Source organism: Micromesistius poutassou (assembly GCF_964030765.1).
Source record: "Micromesistius poutassou genome assembly, chromosome: 15".
NCBI classification, from domain to species: Eukaryota; Metazoa; Chordata; class Actinopteri; order Gadiformes; family Gadidae; genus Micromesistius; species Micromesistius poutassou.
The window spans coordinates 16,452,378-16,470,004 of NC_140285.1; the positions used below are offsets into that span (position 1 = coordinate 16,452,378).

At 45.2% G+C, this 17,627-nt stretch overlaps 1 protein-coding gene across 1 annotated transcript; it reads left to right on the forward strand.

Annotated features, from left to right (window-relative positions):
• Nucleotides 1–385: 385 nt before the first annotated feature.
• On the forward strand, nucleotides 386–14,286 carry lmbr1l (limb development membrane protein 1-like). Its single transcript, XM_084479573.1, has 17 exons — nucleotides 386–599; nucleotides 3,795–3,879; nucleotides 5,342–5,375; nucleotides 6,099–6,238; nucleotides 6,515–6,618; nucleotides 8,515–8,638; nucleotides 8,723–8,791; nucleotides 8,903–8,967; nucleotides 9,186–9,258; nucleotides 9,349–9,438; nucleotides 9,539–9,615; nucleotides 9,735–9,812; nucleotides 9,907–9,980; nucleotides 10,236–10,326; nucleotides 10,901–10,967; nucleotides 12,008–12,169; nucleotides 12,533–14,286. The coding sequence occupies exons 1-17, from the start codon at nucleotides 537–539 to the stop codon at nucleotides 12,616–12,618; spliced, it is 1,482 nt and encodes a 493-aa protein (XP_084335699.1). The 5' UTR covers nucleotides 386–536; the 3' UTR covers nucleotides 12,619–14,286.
• Nucleotides 14,287–17,627: the final 3,341 nt, after the last annotated feature.

Here is a 17,627-nt window from a genome sequence, read left to right on the forward strand (position 1 = left end):
GAAAGCATCACACAAATAAAAAACAACGACATGAGAATAGACGTGGGATTTGTCAAAGCAATATCAGAAACAAAACGGAAACATATATATTCCTCTATAAACAGAGGCCCGCCCCCTCTCTCGCCGCTGAACTCATGTAACTGAAAGTCCCGCCCTCTCTCTCTCGCTGCCTACCCATTGTCACTGAAATGAAAGTCCCGCCCTCTCTCTCGCTGCCAAAACCCTTGTCACTGAAAGTCCCGTAGTGAGCATCACGTTGCAGGCGTTCCGTCGGGAGAGAAGAACGCCCTCGAACGGGGTTGCACCGTGGCTGGTTGCCCTTCTATCGGACCACCCCTTCCTCAACCCTCCTTACTTTGCACTATTCTCCAAATGCGTGTAGTGAGCCAGCATCAACTCCTGGCCCTACGTTGAAAATGTAGCCCAACTAAACCAACGCATCCACCACTTTCCCCAGGAGATGGTCCTTACATCGGCCTGACGTTAACGCTCAGTCCCAGTGCTCCCAGTAGGAGGACCTGGAATGGTTCCGGAGAATGGAAGGAGACGACGTGTCGGTCAGGGAGCAACTTTTTCATAACCGCGTCCGGGAGACCATCGTAAGTAGCATGGAGAGGAATCCAATGGATTTGATGAACACCTTAACATACCGTTAAGTAACGTTTCACGGTTAAGGACGACACTTCAGTAGTCCAATGTTTGCTTGTCGTGTACGAACAGCCGTAAACCTCAGTCATTGTTACTTTTTTGTGTACAGGTTACCTTTAGCCAAGAAAATAATTGTAACCACGGTAATTATTTAAACATGGCTATGCTTTTTGCATTTCATCATATCGAGTGTTTTCTCATATCTGCAGTGTCCAATCATTGGATGGTTGTTGCAGCTGGTTTCTGTTAAACTTCCACCCTCATCCCGGGGTCTCATTGTGTCCTCTTATAATGACATAACCACTGTGGTTTAGTTGCTTTCGACACTATGTGTTAATAGTTCATTTACAGCTATTCAGTTACCTCGTGTTTGTCGGACTTTAGAGCTCAACAATAGCTTTCGTTAACTGACTGTTAACGGCAGTTCCAGTGGTGCAGGTCGGTATGTTGATCTGCTTTATGTAGATGTATTCATACTGACCAACTTTTCTGAAAGTTTTCGCTGTGTATCGATAGTATATCGAGGTCTGTCTCAGAATACATCATTTATAGCCATGTGAATGGCTCATTGATTGGCACCATGTGGAGACATTGTCTTAAACCTATGTTGATGATGTCGGCCTCGATAAGGTTACAAACAACACATCTGCTCAAAGGCTCCTTGCCTTGAACTAATCAACCCATGGGCTTGTGTTTACAGTACCTATTGGTTAAGGCTCCCTGAACGAATCCACCCATGGGCTTGTGTTTACAGTCTTAACATATTCTAGTACGCCTACATGTCCAGTGATGATAATCAGCATTTATGAAAGACCACAGACTACCTGACTCGAATAGTTGATCACACACCTTTTTGAACAACCTCAACATTTGCTTAGAACATCTTCAGTTATTGTTTCTGAAGTTGAACCATGTTATGTTTGATTATATATATATATAGAATATGCTGCACTGTGAGACACCCCAGTCAGTCCTCTCTACCTGAGCTTTAGGCCAAGGCGCTGGTTGGTTCCATTGTGCATCACTGTGTTGACATTTTAAGATGACCCCAAAAGTTGTGAGAGGACACAAGACAATGTTGTGAGACACAAACACATGGTTCCTCACTGTACACTCACCCCGTGGGCAGTTTCCCTCTTCTCCAGACTTTAATTGACCTTTGTTCCCTGCTTATTGTTTTTTTCGGTTGGAACATAACAGAGGATTTGCCTAATGTATAGATGGTTATACAAGCTGAACCAGCCCACTGCCTGAGCTGATAAGTTTATGCGCATAACAAAGTATTGGTTAGTTACAACATCCCAGCGATTTGTTGCACTAAAGTGGCTATTCTCATACTGGCATCAGAAGCACTGTGAACTTATCAACAGGAAGGAGAAAAAATATTTGATTTGGAAACATTGGTACCATTTGACCAATTTATTTTCCATGTAATAGAATTTGAGTGGCAGATGCTGGATCACTTTTCCCTATATCATATCTTAAATGGGTCAACCCCTCTTGTGCCTCTTCATGCATTATAAAGGATAAAGAGTATGCCCCTCCCCCATTTGATCTGTTAAATCGTTCTACTTGCAAAGGAGAAGTCGTGAACGGTTATTGTGTGTCCTCTGTACTTTTGGCATGTTGAGATGTGAGCAACTCTTAAAAGAAAAACATGGTGCTTTGAAATTCCCTGTCAATAAAACGGTTAATAAAGTGGTGACATTATGAGTGCTGCCAAAGTTATTATTAAAGTTATGTGCGCTTATTATTTTTTTTACCATTGTTTATGATCCTCGGTAGTATAATGGGTGTGTGTTTGTATGTTATTTGTGGGAAACGTTGTGGTGGTAAACATGACACGTGTTGACGAATCGGAGGAGGCGTGTTGGTTGTGTTTTCTGTCCCCTGTGCCCTTTCCTCACTGTGTGTGTGTGTGTGTGTGTGTGTGTGTGTGTGTGTGTGTGTGTGTGTGTGTGTGTGTGTGTGTGTGTGTGTGTGTGTGTGTGTGTGTGTGTGTGTGTGTGTGTGTGTGTGTGTGTGTGTGTGTGTGAGTGAAACTGCTGGGAGTGCTGAGGTCTAGTTAGAGGTGTCACGTTGGACTAATTTTGACTACATTAGCAACAGAGAACTCCCTGTAGTCGGTGTTTGTCTACTGAGATACCTGTTAGGTGGGGGAAAACAAGTTCAGACATTAAGCAGAGACGGTGCAGCAATGTTTTGCACAATGGATTAAACAAAGAGCAAAAAAAGCAAAGAGCATGTTATTCTTACATTTTCTTAAATTCTTGAATTTCAAAAAGCATTATGCCATTAGACAAGCAAGGCTTGTATATCTTTGCAGTTTTACAAAAATATCGGCATTGTTTGTGATCTTTTTCCCTTTCAAACATGAAACCTCCAGTTAGAAACAGATTGAATTGTGTTCATGTTGTCACAGTGCAATCGGTCTAAAGCTGTTGTGGATGACCCCTTTAGTTCCAGGCTCCTGGCTGACATGTCACTGTGACCAACTAGCAGACATGCTCTAGCACTTGGGGTGTGAGGTTGTGACTATTCCTAGAGCACAGATTGCAGCACAACTCATGGCTGAAGCTAATTTGTTGGTCATAGTCCATAGTTCAGGTAAGAATTGATCACTTTGTGCTGACGCCCCATCACTGTGCCTCTGGCTCTCTGCCATTAATCCTCTTAGACCAATTTACCCCTGTGTGTGTGTGTGTGTACACTTTGGAAGCACTATTTTCATCGGTCTATTTAGATCACCCATATGACTGGTTTCCTTGCACATTAAATAATCAGAATGTCGTACAACTATAGCTTTGCATATACAGCAAGTCTGAACCACTGTCATCTTGACTGATATGTGAGAGGCTTTCATGTGATGAGTCGGTATGCAACTCCCTCTGTATGTAACGCCAGCCTCTAGATTCCCTTGGTATGAACCCCCCCCCCCCCCCCCCCCCCCAAAAAAAAATCACTGGCTGCATAAATACACAAAATCTTTGACGCTAATCAACCTGGTCAAACCGCCCTTTCTGTCTGTGGCTACACTATAACCAAAGAAAGGACTGCCTGAAACATTGCAACTAAAAGTAATAAGAATTATCTTCTAGAATATGGACTTCAGCTTTCTTTCGCCTTTTATTCTTCTCTTGCTACAGATCTGTGTCCTCCTGTTCATATGCCTCTACATCGTGTCCTACCTCATTCTGACACACTTCAAGAAGAACGCAGAGTTTGTGACGGGTGAGCATGAAAGCCAGTCCATCATTCCTGCTCTGTGGGTAGCTAAGGTCATCAACACTGTTATCCCTGCTCGGCTGGTTGGTAAGGTAATAAACACACAGGGATCCTTTCAAACTCAAGTGCCTGGAGCAAAACGGCGACTATGTTGACAGCATAGGTAATGACATACATAAGTAGCACATGCAAATCTCAAGCAGCGAATGCATATGTTTTCCCACAAGCCACCTCTTCTTCTCTGCAAACACAAGTATTTTGGAGTAAATATTGCACCACACGTGTACTCACTATACATGCATCAAGGTCTGATTTAGCTGTGGGGTCACTCGGTTGCGCTCAGAATGGTCCCAGTCAATAATATCTATGTTTATAATTTGGCCCCCTGCACATGACAAGGTGATTTTCAATGGATGAATAGTTTACTATTATCTTAATTTTTTGAGTTTCAGTTCATTATGATACATGTATTTACGAGAACCACACTGCAGCTTCTCTCTGTCAGCACAGTCCGCTTTACAGGCACACAGACCCCCAGACCCCTCAGAGGTGGGAGTTGCATAACTAACATTGACTTGACATTCACATGCATCGTCTCCTCAGTCGGACTGACCTGCTGTCAGGTTAGACGGTTGGGGGAGGTGAAGAATGTTCCTGCAAGATAAACCCATACCGCCATTCCTCTCCCAAGGCCCTTGGGAGAGGACTTTTTAAATTGATGAAACACATTTCATCAATCTGTCGATAACCAAACTTGGGTCACATGTCCAAGGGAAATGCTTATTGGGTCTAGCTATAGCTCCTCCGAACAGCGGCTCTGTGTTGTTGCAGTCAGCCCCACTTAAGGGACTCCTGAGCAGTCTGTGAATGGCTGTGAGACATTAGATAACTGCTGTCATCCTCCGTGTGTCAGTAACAGTGAAGCCGTTGTACCTCGGAGCGACGAGACAGTTGAGCAATACATGACTATAAATATACCAATATAGCATTGGTTTTAAATGGAGCGCATTTTTCACTTTGTTGTACATGACTCAACCTGATGTATGGTTCAACTGCAACAAGCCTCATTTTCCTTTGTTTGTAAGTTGTTTTTTTTTGTTGTCTATTTTACATTCCAAATGTGAACCATTTGGCACTAATCAACAAGGAAAAGGTGTTCGCCTTTTGGCTCCAATGCACTTTTGGACATTTGCAGTATGTCCTGGACATAATGTTCCGAAGATAAGCTCCCCCTCCACCCACCTTGCCGTCTCACTCACTCACCACCTTGTCCTTCCACACACTGTTTTTCTCCCCTCACTGAGCCCAAACAGATAGGAACCCATTTATTACATTCCAAAACATCTCAATGTTTTCCATGTCTTCCGTTCTAGCCAAACATTTGTTTAATGTTATTGAATGTTTCCACAAGCCTGTAGCTGTAGAAAATGGATGTTCTCACTAATTTCCTGTGCTTTCTTTCTTTCAGACGACATTGAAGATGCCACCGTCAACAAAATTGCGTAAGTGAATGAGCCACACTGATATACTGTATATCACTGGTGACAGTTTAAATGGTGGCGTGCGTGTGTGTGCGTGACTGCCCTTTGTACCTACACGCTGGCAGAACATACAAACACTACCCCTCTCTAGGGCTGGGTGATTAATCAAATTTTGATCACGATTTTGATTTCAGAGTGAAACGATCACCAAACTAATATAATCGAGTTGAAACGGTTATTTTTTTTTTTTTTTATTGAATTTTAATTTAAATTTTTTTATAGAAATTGCAGAACAGCTGGATTCATATCTGGACTTTATTTTCTATTTGACCATTTTGTGTATATTTTTAATGGGAAATTTCAAAGTTCTCATTTAAAAAGTGTTTTTTTTTTTGGAGAGAAATTATGAATAAATGCATCATGTTTTCAAACTCAAAAATAATCGTTTGAATAATCGAGATTTCGATATTGACCAAAATAATCGTGATTATGATTTTTTCCATAATCGAGCAGCCCTACCCCTCTCTCCCTATCAACTAGATGATGCTGTCCCCCATATACCTGACGAGTTTGATTATGTAGACTCCCCACCTACTTGAAAGTGGAGCAGATACAAAGGTGTGTGTGTGTGTGTGTGTGTGTGTGTGTGTGTGTGTGTGTGTGTGTGTGTGTGTGTGTGTGTGTGTGTGTGTGTGTGTGTGTGTGTGTGTGTGTGTGTGTGTGTGTGTGTCCGTCCCTGCGCAGGCTGTGGTTGTGCACCTTCACGCTCTCGGTGGCGGTGTGCGCGGTGCTGCTGCTGCCCATCTCCATCCTGTCCAACGAGGTGCTGATAACCTTCCCAAAGAGCTACTACATGCGCTGGCTCAACGGCTCGCTCATCCACGGTACGCCTCTGTCCTCTCCACACACCCAACTTTCACTCAAATTCCCTTGTTTCTAGTAACTGTTAATGTACACAAAGAATGTAGACTAAACAACGGGAAAGGTGTGGCTGAGAAACAGTAACAGAAACAGAAGTACATTGTTTGTTCCACACTTACCTCACCCCCATACTTATCTCACGCTGCGTGGCAGGCCTATGCCACGCGGTGGTGGACAGCGGTACTGCGGATAGATGAACGCTTGGTCTAAAGGCTGTGTGTCATACCATCCTCCTCTAGGCTTGTGGAACCTGGTCTTCCTCTTCTCCAACATGTCCCTCGTCTTTCTGATGCCCTTCGCCTACTTCTTCACCGAGTCCGAGGGGTTTGCAGGGTCCAAGAAGGTACGTAGTTCAATTCACTGATCACCTTAACCCTAGCCCTAACCAAAACCCTGGCCCTCACATGGTAGCATCCACAATGCTACGAACCATTGGCCGCTCAAAGCGCTTTACAATATTGCCTAAAATTCACACATTCATTCACACATTCACACACTGAGGGCGGTGTGAACCATGCACGGCGACAGCCCGCTCATCAGTAGCAGTTAGGGTTAGGTGCCTTGCAGTGGCGGTGGGTCAATAGAGGGCGCTAGGGCGCTGCCCCTCTGTGAAATATTCACTCGAATATATCTGCCAACTATGATGAATAAACCATTAAAAATACGAAATAAATCAACAAAAATACATAGCGTTTATCCTGATTTAATTGTTTGATAGACCCTACTTGCCACTGCCAGCAACCATTTAAATGCGTCTGAACGTCAATTCTTTGGGCTAGGCTTCTTATTGGTCAATCTAAATAAAGCCCTCCTTCAAGTCAGGGGCACCAGCCACGATGAAGTCTATGTGAGCTCGCAAACTTTTTGCTGTCCATCAAGCAGAGACAGCTTTTCATTGGCGCATGAAAATTCCACCTTGGGTCGCAATTTTGTGCACCCCAGACCAATGGTGTTGTTTTTCATATTTTCTATCACCACATGATTGGACAATTCAGCGAATCAATCAAATAGGCTACCTCCCTCAGCAGCATACGCGCAACGCAACTACATGCAGAGAAGAGATAGATCGCTAACTAGCAGAGTTGTAAAAACACTTTCCACCCATTTATGTGGAGGAATTGGACTCCCCAAGCAATGTTATACTTAAAAGTAAGTTCAAGTAAGTTACATATTAATTTAGTCTTTCGGCCTGTAGCATATAAACTAAATAAAGCAACCGTCCCATATTTCTAACTGCATTTGAAATAGGCATTGAGACTCACAAAAAATGGACGCTATAGGACAGTGATCATGATTTGCCTCAATATCAGAATAACAACAATGGGTAAGCTTGTCCAGGCCCTGCAAGTCAGGATGTAGGCTATGAATCTGAATGAATAGTAGGTAATAGGTAGTGGCCATCCCCAAAATGCACCAGAATACAGGAAATAAAATCTATGAAATTAATTTTCTTCATCACCAGCCGACCTGTATACGTGGTAATTAGAAAAATAAACCATGCCCAAGGGTTAAAGAGTTCATCGTCTCCCTCCCAACTATTTCTCTCCGAGTGCAACGTATGAGGAAGCTGCTATCCTTAACGTCAACAGAACCTTTTTTGTTTGATAAAACAAGTTGTATCAAATTTGAATGTATACGTTTCCTCAGTCAGTGGTCAACCAGTTGTTTTTGAAAATAACACTCTCAGTCTACCTCTGCATCATTTATCTCTTCCTGGACTGCCTGGATTCCAAATATTTGCAAAGGAAAAGTGTGTGTTGTGATAATCCTCCAGTCCACTCCCCCCTCCCCTCTGCATTTACAAGAAATGCAGAGGGGAGGGGGAGCAGGCTCAATTTGCCTCAATATCAGAATAACAACAATGGGTAAGCTTGTCCAGGCCCTGCAAGTCAGGATGTAGGCTATGAATCTGAATGAATAGTAGGTAATAGGTAATAGGTAGTGGCCATCCCCAAAATGCACCAGAATACAGGAAATCAAATCTACAAAATTCTATTTTTTCTGGGGGGGGGGGGGGCACAGACCCCCCGTCTATTACTGCGCCCCACCAACAATTTTTATCACCGGCCGCCACTGGTGCCTTGCTCAGGGACACCTCGACACTCTAGGAGGAGCCGGGGATCGAACCAGAAACCGTCTGGTTACCAGCACATCTGCTCTACCTCCTGAGCCAAATGCCGCCCATGAGCAGTGACTCTCATGTGTCTCATGGATACTTTGACATGCGTCTATGTCTTAGGGTGTAATGGCGCGGGTCTATGAGGCGGTGGTGCTGCTGTTGCTGCTGGCGCTGCTGGTGGTGGGGATGGTGTGGGTGGCCTCCGCCCTCCTCCACCACAACATGGCCCGGGAGAGCCTCTACGGTGAGCTCACAACACGACGCCAGGACTCTCTTCTGTCGTAATGTAAACACTGGTCCTAACCTGTTGGCTTCCCTTGGTTTCCAGACCTGTGGGAGTATTATCTGCCCTACTTCTACTCGGGGATCTCTCTCTTTGGAGTGATGCTGCTCTTATGTAAGGAAGAACCTTTTAAATACACATTGATTTTGTAGGCAATATGGTTAACACTAGGATGGTTTATCATTTGGTGTGTGTTGGTGTGTGTGTGTGTGTTCTCCTCCTCAGTGTGCACCCCCTTTGGCTTGGCCAGGATGTTCAGTGTGACCGGAAGCTTCCTGGTCAAACCCAGGGTGAGATTCAGCTCTGTAAACTAAAAGTGAATCATTCAAATGTAGTTGCATGTTTTTAGGGGTTTATCAGGGGAACAACTGAATGATGTTACTGCTCTCAGTCTTGAGAGCAGTAACTACGTGGAATTAGATATTTGTGTAAAAGCTGTGTGGGTCAATTAAACAAAGAAATGGAGTTTGACTCCGATCCTTCTCGTTGTGTCCCATGTCTGTCACAGCTGCTGGAGAACATTGAGGACACTCTGAGCTGCACCCTGTTTGAGGAGGCCTCTCTCTCAAGGAAACTCCAGCGTGAGTCAGTCGCCGGGCTCCTCTCTCTGGTAAACCATTTGACCGTGTTTCCATGGGTGGTGCTGAGCGTCTGTTTGTGTGGTCTCCTAGGAGGCGGCAGCACCTCCTGCTGGGTCACCCTGAACATGGAGGTGCTGAAACACGAGTACCACACCGTCCAGACCCAGCGCCTCGCCCTGGGTACGCATCCTGGTGAAAGGCTTCGACCGCTCTGGCACATTCATAAATATAAGCTTTGCTAAACGATGTGTACAATTTTTCATAAAATTCTTTTTAACAGAGATGCGTGGGAAAGCATCCCCATGGCAACGTAACCTGGGCTACCCACTGGCGATGCTTCTGCTGCTAGCGCTGACCGTACGTGTATCACCGCCACCACGACAGCCGCAACACTGTCCTCTGTGACCTCCACACCACAGAGCTAGCATGGCAACACGTCTCCTTGACTTAGTGGCGCATTGCGTTGTGTTCCGCAGGTGGTCTGCATTCTGATGGTGATCTTCAATGTGCTGGAGCTGCTCTTTGACGAGACGGCGATGCCTCGGGGCATGGAGGTGAGGCTTCTGTCTTGGAAATACAGGTTTGTGAGTGTCCCGTGTTTTGGGTTGTTTACCGGAGCTGACCTCTGACCTCGACTGTGGCTGACAGGACCCTCGCCTCGGCACCGCTTCCTTCTCCATGTTTGGCTCTCTGGGAGCCACAGTGCAAGTGGTGCTCATCTTGTATCCTTTCATTTGAGGTCATTTACATAGACATGGACAGCATCATGCTTCCCCGCTGTCCACTCTGAGCTCTTCAAGATGTCAGAGTGCCTTTCTGAAGGAGGCGGGTTAACTGTGTTTGGGCTCTGTTAAATGTCAACAAACGGATGTTCTTAAGAAAGGTTGATCTTTAATAAATGCTTCATGCCTTCCGATATGAGTCATCGACGTTGACGCCTATCTAAAAAGAATGGAAAACTTAACCCTGTACACCAGCTACCTAATGGTGTCCTCAGTGGTGGGCTTCTACAGCTCTCCTCTCTTCACCAGCCTCCTGCCCCGTGCCCAAGACACCAACCTCACACAGGTGAACCACAACATACACGTTCTTCTCCAAGCTGTAGACCAGACCACGCTTGATTCAGGACCAGAGAAGGCACAATAACCAGAGAAGGGGATACTATGCCGTTTACACAATCTCTTCTAAGTGTGATTGCACTAATGATCTTGATGCTACTGTGACAAAAGGAAAATATATGCAATGAAATATGAATATGAAATATACAATGTATTTAAATGCATTTCAGCCAAGGATTTGAATTCCTTATCCAGGTGTGAACAGGATTCAACTTGTTGTGTCAAATGCCAGAATCATAAATTATGTCTTCATCTCCTGCTCATTTTAGACGAGAGCATTTAAAATGTAACAACATTGTAGATAACAATGTGAGTGACTCAACCAAACAAACGGGTTACCTGTTTGAGTGAGCGTAGACGTTTAACCACAGCTTTGGCAACGTGTGGCAGCATGCTTTAGGAAAACACAACAACCCTACTGACACTTCACCAGGGAGGGAGATGTGATGACTTGTGTAAGCATGGAGCACGATGCTTGTTTTTCCATTTTAAACCACGACCTCTGACCTGGCCTCTTCTTTCAGATTATCGGGAACTGTGTTTCTCTGCTCATTCTCAGCTCTGCACTGCCGGTCTTTTCACGCACACTTGGTAAGCAGCACTTGGTCACAAGCAGCTAACGCACCATTAGCCACAAGAAACCCTCTCACAATTCTGTTGGTGCTACTTTAGCAACATGAGCTGTGATCCTCTGGTTGGCCACCAGAGGGCGTGTGTGTCCAGCTGAGGGCTGTGGCAGTGAAGCCTGACTTGTTAATAGAAGAAGAACCAGCGCATTTACACCTAATGTCTTGTTCATGGAACCAGCGCATTCACACCTAATGTCTTGGGTATAGAACCAGCACATTTACACCTAGGGGTCCTGTCCACACGGGCGAAAACGATCCGTTTTCCTTTGATGCGTTTCAGGAATATCTCCGTAAAGACGGACTCGTGCGAAAACGCATCGAGCTGTAGAAACGCTCTAGTAAATATTCAAAGCGACTGTGTGGCGCTGGTTCACCACAAAAAAAAGTGGAGTGCATCAAACCTGCGCTCATGAAGCCAGCATGCTGTATATAAACATACAGTCGAGGAGGAGTAAGCAGTTGTTAAACCTTTTAGATTGAGCAGAAATACTTTTTTATGTAGTTGGTAATTAAATTTACCAAGGGGCTGTATTTAAAGCTACAAAAATAATACAAATCAAATAAACAAATAAAAAAATCAATGCAACTCTAACGTCCCCAGCTGGTGGTGGGGGAGATGACGTCATCGTTTGCATTTCAGGCGTCCACACGAATCCTAACACGAAACCGCATAGGTCCGTTTTTATCTGAATCCACCCTCAGAGGTGGTTTCAGAAAAGTGCGTTTTCGGGCACCAGATCCGCCGGACCCGTCTGGACGGTCGGCCCAAACGCACAAGACTTGTGCGGTTTCACCAAGAAATCTGCTCCGTGTGGATGAGGCCCTAATGTCTTGTTCATGGAACCAGCGCACTTACACCTAATGTCTCCATGTGACCTCCATGTCTTGTTAATGGTATTCATTTCCACCTCCATGTCTTGTTAATGGTATTCATTTCCACCTCCATGTCTTGTTAATTGTATTCATTTCCGTCTACACGTCTACGTACGTGTTGTCCACCAGGGATCACTCGGTTCGATCTCCTTGGGGACTTCGGCCGCTACAACTGGCTGGGGAACTTCTACGTGGTGTTCCTGTACAACATGATGTTCGCTGGCCTGACCTCGGCGTCCCTCATCAAGACGGTCACATGGGCGGTGCAACGAGAGCTCATCCGTGCCTTTGGTCAGTATTATTCTTTTTGTGGCCCCCCCCCCCCCAATGTTCCAGTGCCCTCCCCCAGTCCCCAGTGTTCCAGTGGGCTGGTCCCTTCCTCAGATAGAAAGATACAATCCTTCAGGAAGGTGAGGGGACACACACACACACACACACACACACACACACACACACACACACACACACACACACACACACACACACACACACACACACACACACACACACACACACTCTTCCTCAAGACGCTGATAGCATCTCGACTGCCCTTTAAACCTCTCTTTTGTTCTCTGACCATTGGTCGTCTGGTTTATTCTTTCCTTGTGTTTCCTACAGCTCACTGTGTGTGATTACGGGTCCTTTCTCCCGCAGGTCTGCACAGGCTGCCCCTCACCGTGTCCCGCTCCACCGTCCCCTTCAGACTGCTCCTGGCCAGCGGCCTGTCTAAGATCCAGTGAGTCCAGGCTCCTCTCCCTGTGATCTACTGGGACCCTGCACTGGACCAATGGCGCTGACTGGGACTTGAGTTCAGTCTGCCGTGTGATTGGTCCTCGGGTCCCCCCCCCTCCATCAGGCTGAAGTCTCAGCCTGCTCTGTTCTAAGAAGCTGGAGGGGTTTTTAGGGCGGGTGCAGAATGACCAATGGGAGTTCTGCCCAGAGCCCCTTTTCTGCAAAGGTGGAATCAACGTTGATGAGATGCGAGCTTTGGCTAGTGGCTAACAGCTCGGACATTCACTGACCATGACATGAAAAGTGATCAAGGCCGTTTTTCCATTCTTGACGTCATTTAAAGATGACCACAGCAAGCATTCCTACTCCCCTCACAGGCCTTATAGAAACACAATCCCTTTGGATGGCCATTGCTATGGACACACGAATAAAGCCAGCAAAGTTATTTTGGAATATATTTTGTTTTCTCTGAGAACACATTTCCTCTTCCTTCTCTTAAGTCTTCAGGTTCCACTCACCTCCTCATGGCCTCCCTCTCTTAAGTGTCACCACTATTTCAGGAGGTCTCCATTCCATGGTGTGTTGGTTTGCAGTAATGCCATGTTGTTGTGCTAATGAGAGGAGCCTCTGTATGGGGCCACCTGGTGAAGGAAGGTCGTCTCCACCTTCTGCTTCCTGAGGATTTGGGGAACATGTTAAAAGTGGGGGACCATGGGAAAGCATTGGACAGGACCGCTTTTATGTGCAACGAGCATTTACTGTGATGATCACTTATTGTGAGTCTATGCATTATTCTGAGTATTCAAGTCTCTGTGATTCTGTATGAAACACATGCACTAACAAAAATGGCTTTACACTTTCGACCTGTAAGATTTACACGTCAGAGTATTTTTATTCCTTTCCTGCATGGGTTTCATAATGCAGAGGGACTCTAGTTTGGACCTTAAGACCAATCAAACTGTGAAACTTAAATGTGGAAAAAAACTAAGTGCAATATTTTATACTAGGGAGTTTTACACTTTAGCTTAAGAAATTGTTTAGTTCTTATCTTCTAATGGGAGTTACTAGTTTGACAGCGACTTTTAGTGGTTGTGTAGGATTATTTTGTATTTGTATAAAGCAAATGTGAGATCGATTCAATCATTCCAAATCCCTTTTTTTTTTTTCTGTTTCCTCTTTTTTTTTTTTTAAGAAACCTGTTATTTTTGTAACGCGATGTATTCTTAGTGATTCCATGTCACAGTGTATGCTACTATTGGCTACTTTGCTGTATCAGCAGGAGATTATCAGTGAGCTTGGTGGCCAGCAGGGGGCAGCCGCTCATATATTCAAATCCTTCTTCGCTCTCAATACATGATCACCTGGCAATTCGCTTTCCGGCCAGTAATTACGTGGAGCGCTGTTGTGAGCTTTCATTCAATTTGATTTATCTGGTTCTACTTTGTGGGAACGTGTGCTATTTTAGGGCTATTTGTGATGGTAATTGTCACTTTTGCATATTGCGTCTTTGGCAATCTATTTTTATAGGTGTAAAAAACTATAATGTACGGCTGAACCATTTACAAAATGTCTTTAGAGCTGTTCTCAAAGATGTCCAAGCTGTTTTTTAACGTTGTAAGATGCTCTGATATTTCAGATTTATCTCAACTGAATTATCTGACACAATGTTGTTTATTGAGCCAAAATGCCAATAAATGTTTTGTATACAAAATGTATGCCTTTTTTTGTTAGATAAAGGATTCTACATCAAATAGTAGAATTGTTTTATAGCACACTTTGTATTGCGTTAAACCTCTGTGGCCCATTGTGTTAATGTACCCATTACCCCACCCCCATGTCCCCTGTATCCTAGTTGTGTGTTTGTGGCGGTCCCTGTATTCTAGTTGTGTGTTTGTGGCGGTCCCTGTACTCTAGTTGTGTGTTTGTGGCGGTCCCTTTATCCTACTTGTGTGTTTGTGGCGGTCCCTGTACTCTAGTTGTGTGTTTGTGGCGGTCCCTGTACTCTAGTTGTGTGTTTGTGGCGGTCCCTGTACTCTAGTTGTGTGTTTGTGGTGGTCCCTTTATCCTAGTTGTGTGTTTGTGGCGGTCCCTGTACTCTAGTTGTGTGTTTGTGGTGGTCCCTGTATTCTAGTTGTGTGTTTGTGGCGGTCCCTGTATCCTAGTTGTGTGTTTGTGGCGGTCCCTGTATCCTAGTTGTGTGTTTGTGGCGGTGCTGTGCGTGCGTCCCGTGTCTCTCCGCCCATGTGCTGCCGTGTGTCTAATCAGCGGCCGAACAAAGCAGTGTTTTGGCCGGTCTGTCAGCAGGCCGGCTGCAAGGCCACTACATCCACGGCCCACGCTCTCCACACGGATGCAGCGGCCAGATAGAAAATAAATAAATCACAGGGCGACGCTCGCCGCTTTCTCTCATTCAGCCCCCCCCCCCCCGACTCCTTCCTTCTGTCCGTCTTCCTCGCCTATTGTTTGTTTCCTGGGCCCATTTATTTAGTTGTGCAGTAGGAATGAGAAGTCTCCTGATTAAGGCCCTTCATGTTCCACGTTTTAATTGGGCCTTTTGTTTTGTGTCGCTCTTCCTCTTAAGGAGTGTAACTTGACATCCTTTGAACATTAGATGGATCTAAGGACTGGTTATCCTTTGAGGTGTGTGTGTGTGTGTGTGTGTGTGTGTGTGTGTGTGTGTGTGTGTGTGTGTGTGTGTGTGTGTGTGTGTGTGTGTGTGTGTGTGTGTGTGTGTGTGTGTGTGTGTGTGTGTGTGTGGTACTATAATTGTAACCACTGAGCTAATGTGTCTGGGAAGAAAAATAAATTCATTACATTAGCAAATGATTGAAAGGGGCCTTTTGAGGTCTCTTTAGTTCAAATTGTGATACTTTGGCACTAAATGTGTCTAACCACACAGTAGCAAGCTGCATTTAAATCACAACTCATGAAAATGGCTATCTGCTGTTTGTTCTTGTTCCCATCATACTAGATGCAATAGGCCAACCAAATTGAATGGATTTCCAAGCCAAAAAGTGACGATATTTGAATTCCAAATGAGGTTGCCTTATTCTCACCAAATGTATTTTTATCATCTATTTATTTCTCCAAAGCAGATGGTCAGTATGTCTGCCTTAACCGTGTCATCTACTTACATACAGTAACCTCTAGTAACATATATATATATGTCTAGATGTCAAGGCCCATAGACATCTTGGAGGTGTAGGGAGTTATTAGACCTATCAGAAGTAGCTGTGCAGCCCAGGAGTCAGACATGTCAGTGAGAAGGCTGTCTGTAATGGGATGTGATACAGTATCTCTATTGTGAAAACACGTGAATGAAGCGGTGGGGCAGATTCAGATTAGCTGTCCACACAATCCACTGTTTGAAGTGTGTGCCAAAGTGCATTAGGAGCTATCGTTGGTCGGGGGCTCACCAACATGCAGAGACGCTCACAGGAAAAAGGCGCGACTTGCTGGCTAATCAACTGATAATGGGTGGCCCAGTTCACTCTCCCCCCGCCCTGCGTGCACTCACCCCGCCCTGCGGTGCACCCGCACAGCACACTTGCTTCACACGCTTTGTTGGCGCGTGGTCTTCATGTGGACCACAGCAACTTCCACCTCCATCACTGGGACCACCATCCACCCACAGGCTGACAGCTTATTGCAACCTATTGACCACAAGGAGCAAACACCCCTCCATACCTTAGACATATATATGATATATATTTATTTTTAGATAAAGGTTAAGATATAAATATCTATGTATCTATATCTATATATATATATATATCTATATATATGTATATTTTAATATACCCTTGTTGACCTCTGACCTGCTTGCATGGGGACAGGAAGTTCCACCCTGTTCTAGTCTATTGTCCACCCCACTACAGCCCCCCCCCCCCCCCCCCTGGTCCTTGGCCTGGCCACTCTGTTCTTAAAGGTCAGTCCTTCCAATGCTCATGTTGATGCACATTGTGTAGAGTGAACTGTACTGTGAGACCAGAGTGCTCCATATGGCCGAAGGCAGCCACTGACCGGTGATATGACTCCCTGCGTGTGTGGCTCTGTGTGTCGTGTGTGTTGTATGTGTGTGTGTGTGTGTGTGTGTGTGTGTATGTATGTTTCTGTGTGTGTGTGTGTGTGTGTGTGTGTGTATGTTTCAGTGTGGTATGTGTATGGTTCAGTGTGTGTGTGTGTGTGTGTGTGTGTGTATGTTTCAGTGTGGCATGTGTATGGTTCAGTGTGTGTGTGTGTGTGTTTCAGTGTGGTATGTGTATGGTTCAGTGTGTGTGTGTGTGTGTATGTTTCAGTGTGGCATGTGTATGGTTCAGTGTGTGTGTGTGTGTGTGTGTGTATGTTTCAGTGTGGCATGTGTATGGTTCAGTGTGTGTGTGTGTGTGTGTATGTTTCAGTGTGGCATGTGTATGGTTCAGTGTGGTGTGTGTGTGTGTGTGTGTATATGTTTCAGTGTGGTATGTGTATGTTTCAGTGTGTGTGTGTGTTTCAGTGTGGTATGTGTATGGTTCAGTGTGTGTGTGTGTGTGTGTGTGTGTTTGGTTAAATGTGGCGTATGTGTCAGTGTTTGTCACACCAGCCTCTTCAGACCTGTCGGTCAGGTCTCGCCTACCCCTCCGGTCGCCTGGCTGGTGGAAGATGGGTGGGTGGGGGGGGGGGGGGTTAGCCAGGTCCCTGACTCACCAATCTATCTTTCCCAACGGCCTCCATACGAGGAAGTCAGCAGTGCAGAGTGTCGATTCAGCTAAAAGTACAAGACAAACACTTACACATGTCAAGAAGCCAGCATTGTCTGAGAGCAATGGGCCCATGCTCTATGATAACCCACTCCACTTTCTTCAGGAGACAACGCCTAATCTTTTCCAATGCAAAAGGCCCACACCTTCGTATTTCTTGTGGTCATCGTTTTGAACGCCCTATGATGTGGTTTTCCAGGAGAGATTGAGAGTCAGAGAGAGTGAGCAAAAGAGAGCTAGAGATGAATGACAGCTCTAATGCTGGCCTCGTACAGGCA

Bases quoted from the DNA above. Each gene is read 5' to 3' on its own strand.
- lmbr1l (XM_084479573.1), top strand. From the start codon at position 537: ATGGAAGGAGACGACGTGTCGGTCAGGGAGCAACTTTTTCATAACCGC. The intron at 5,376-6,098 runs GTAAGTGAATGA...GTCCCTGCGCAG, and splicing joins GCCACCGTCAACAAAATTGC to GCTGTGGTTGTGCACCTTCA. The intron at 8,792-8,902 runs GTAAGGAAGAAC...TCTCCTCCTCAG, and splicing joins TGGAGTGATGCTGCTCTTAT to TGTGCACCCCCTTTGGCTTG.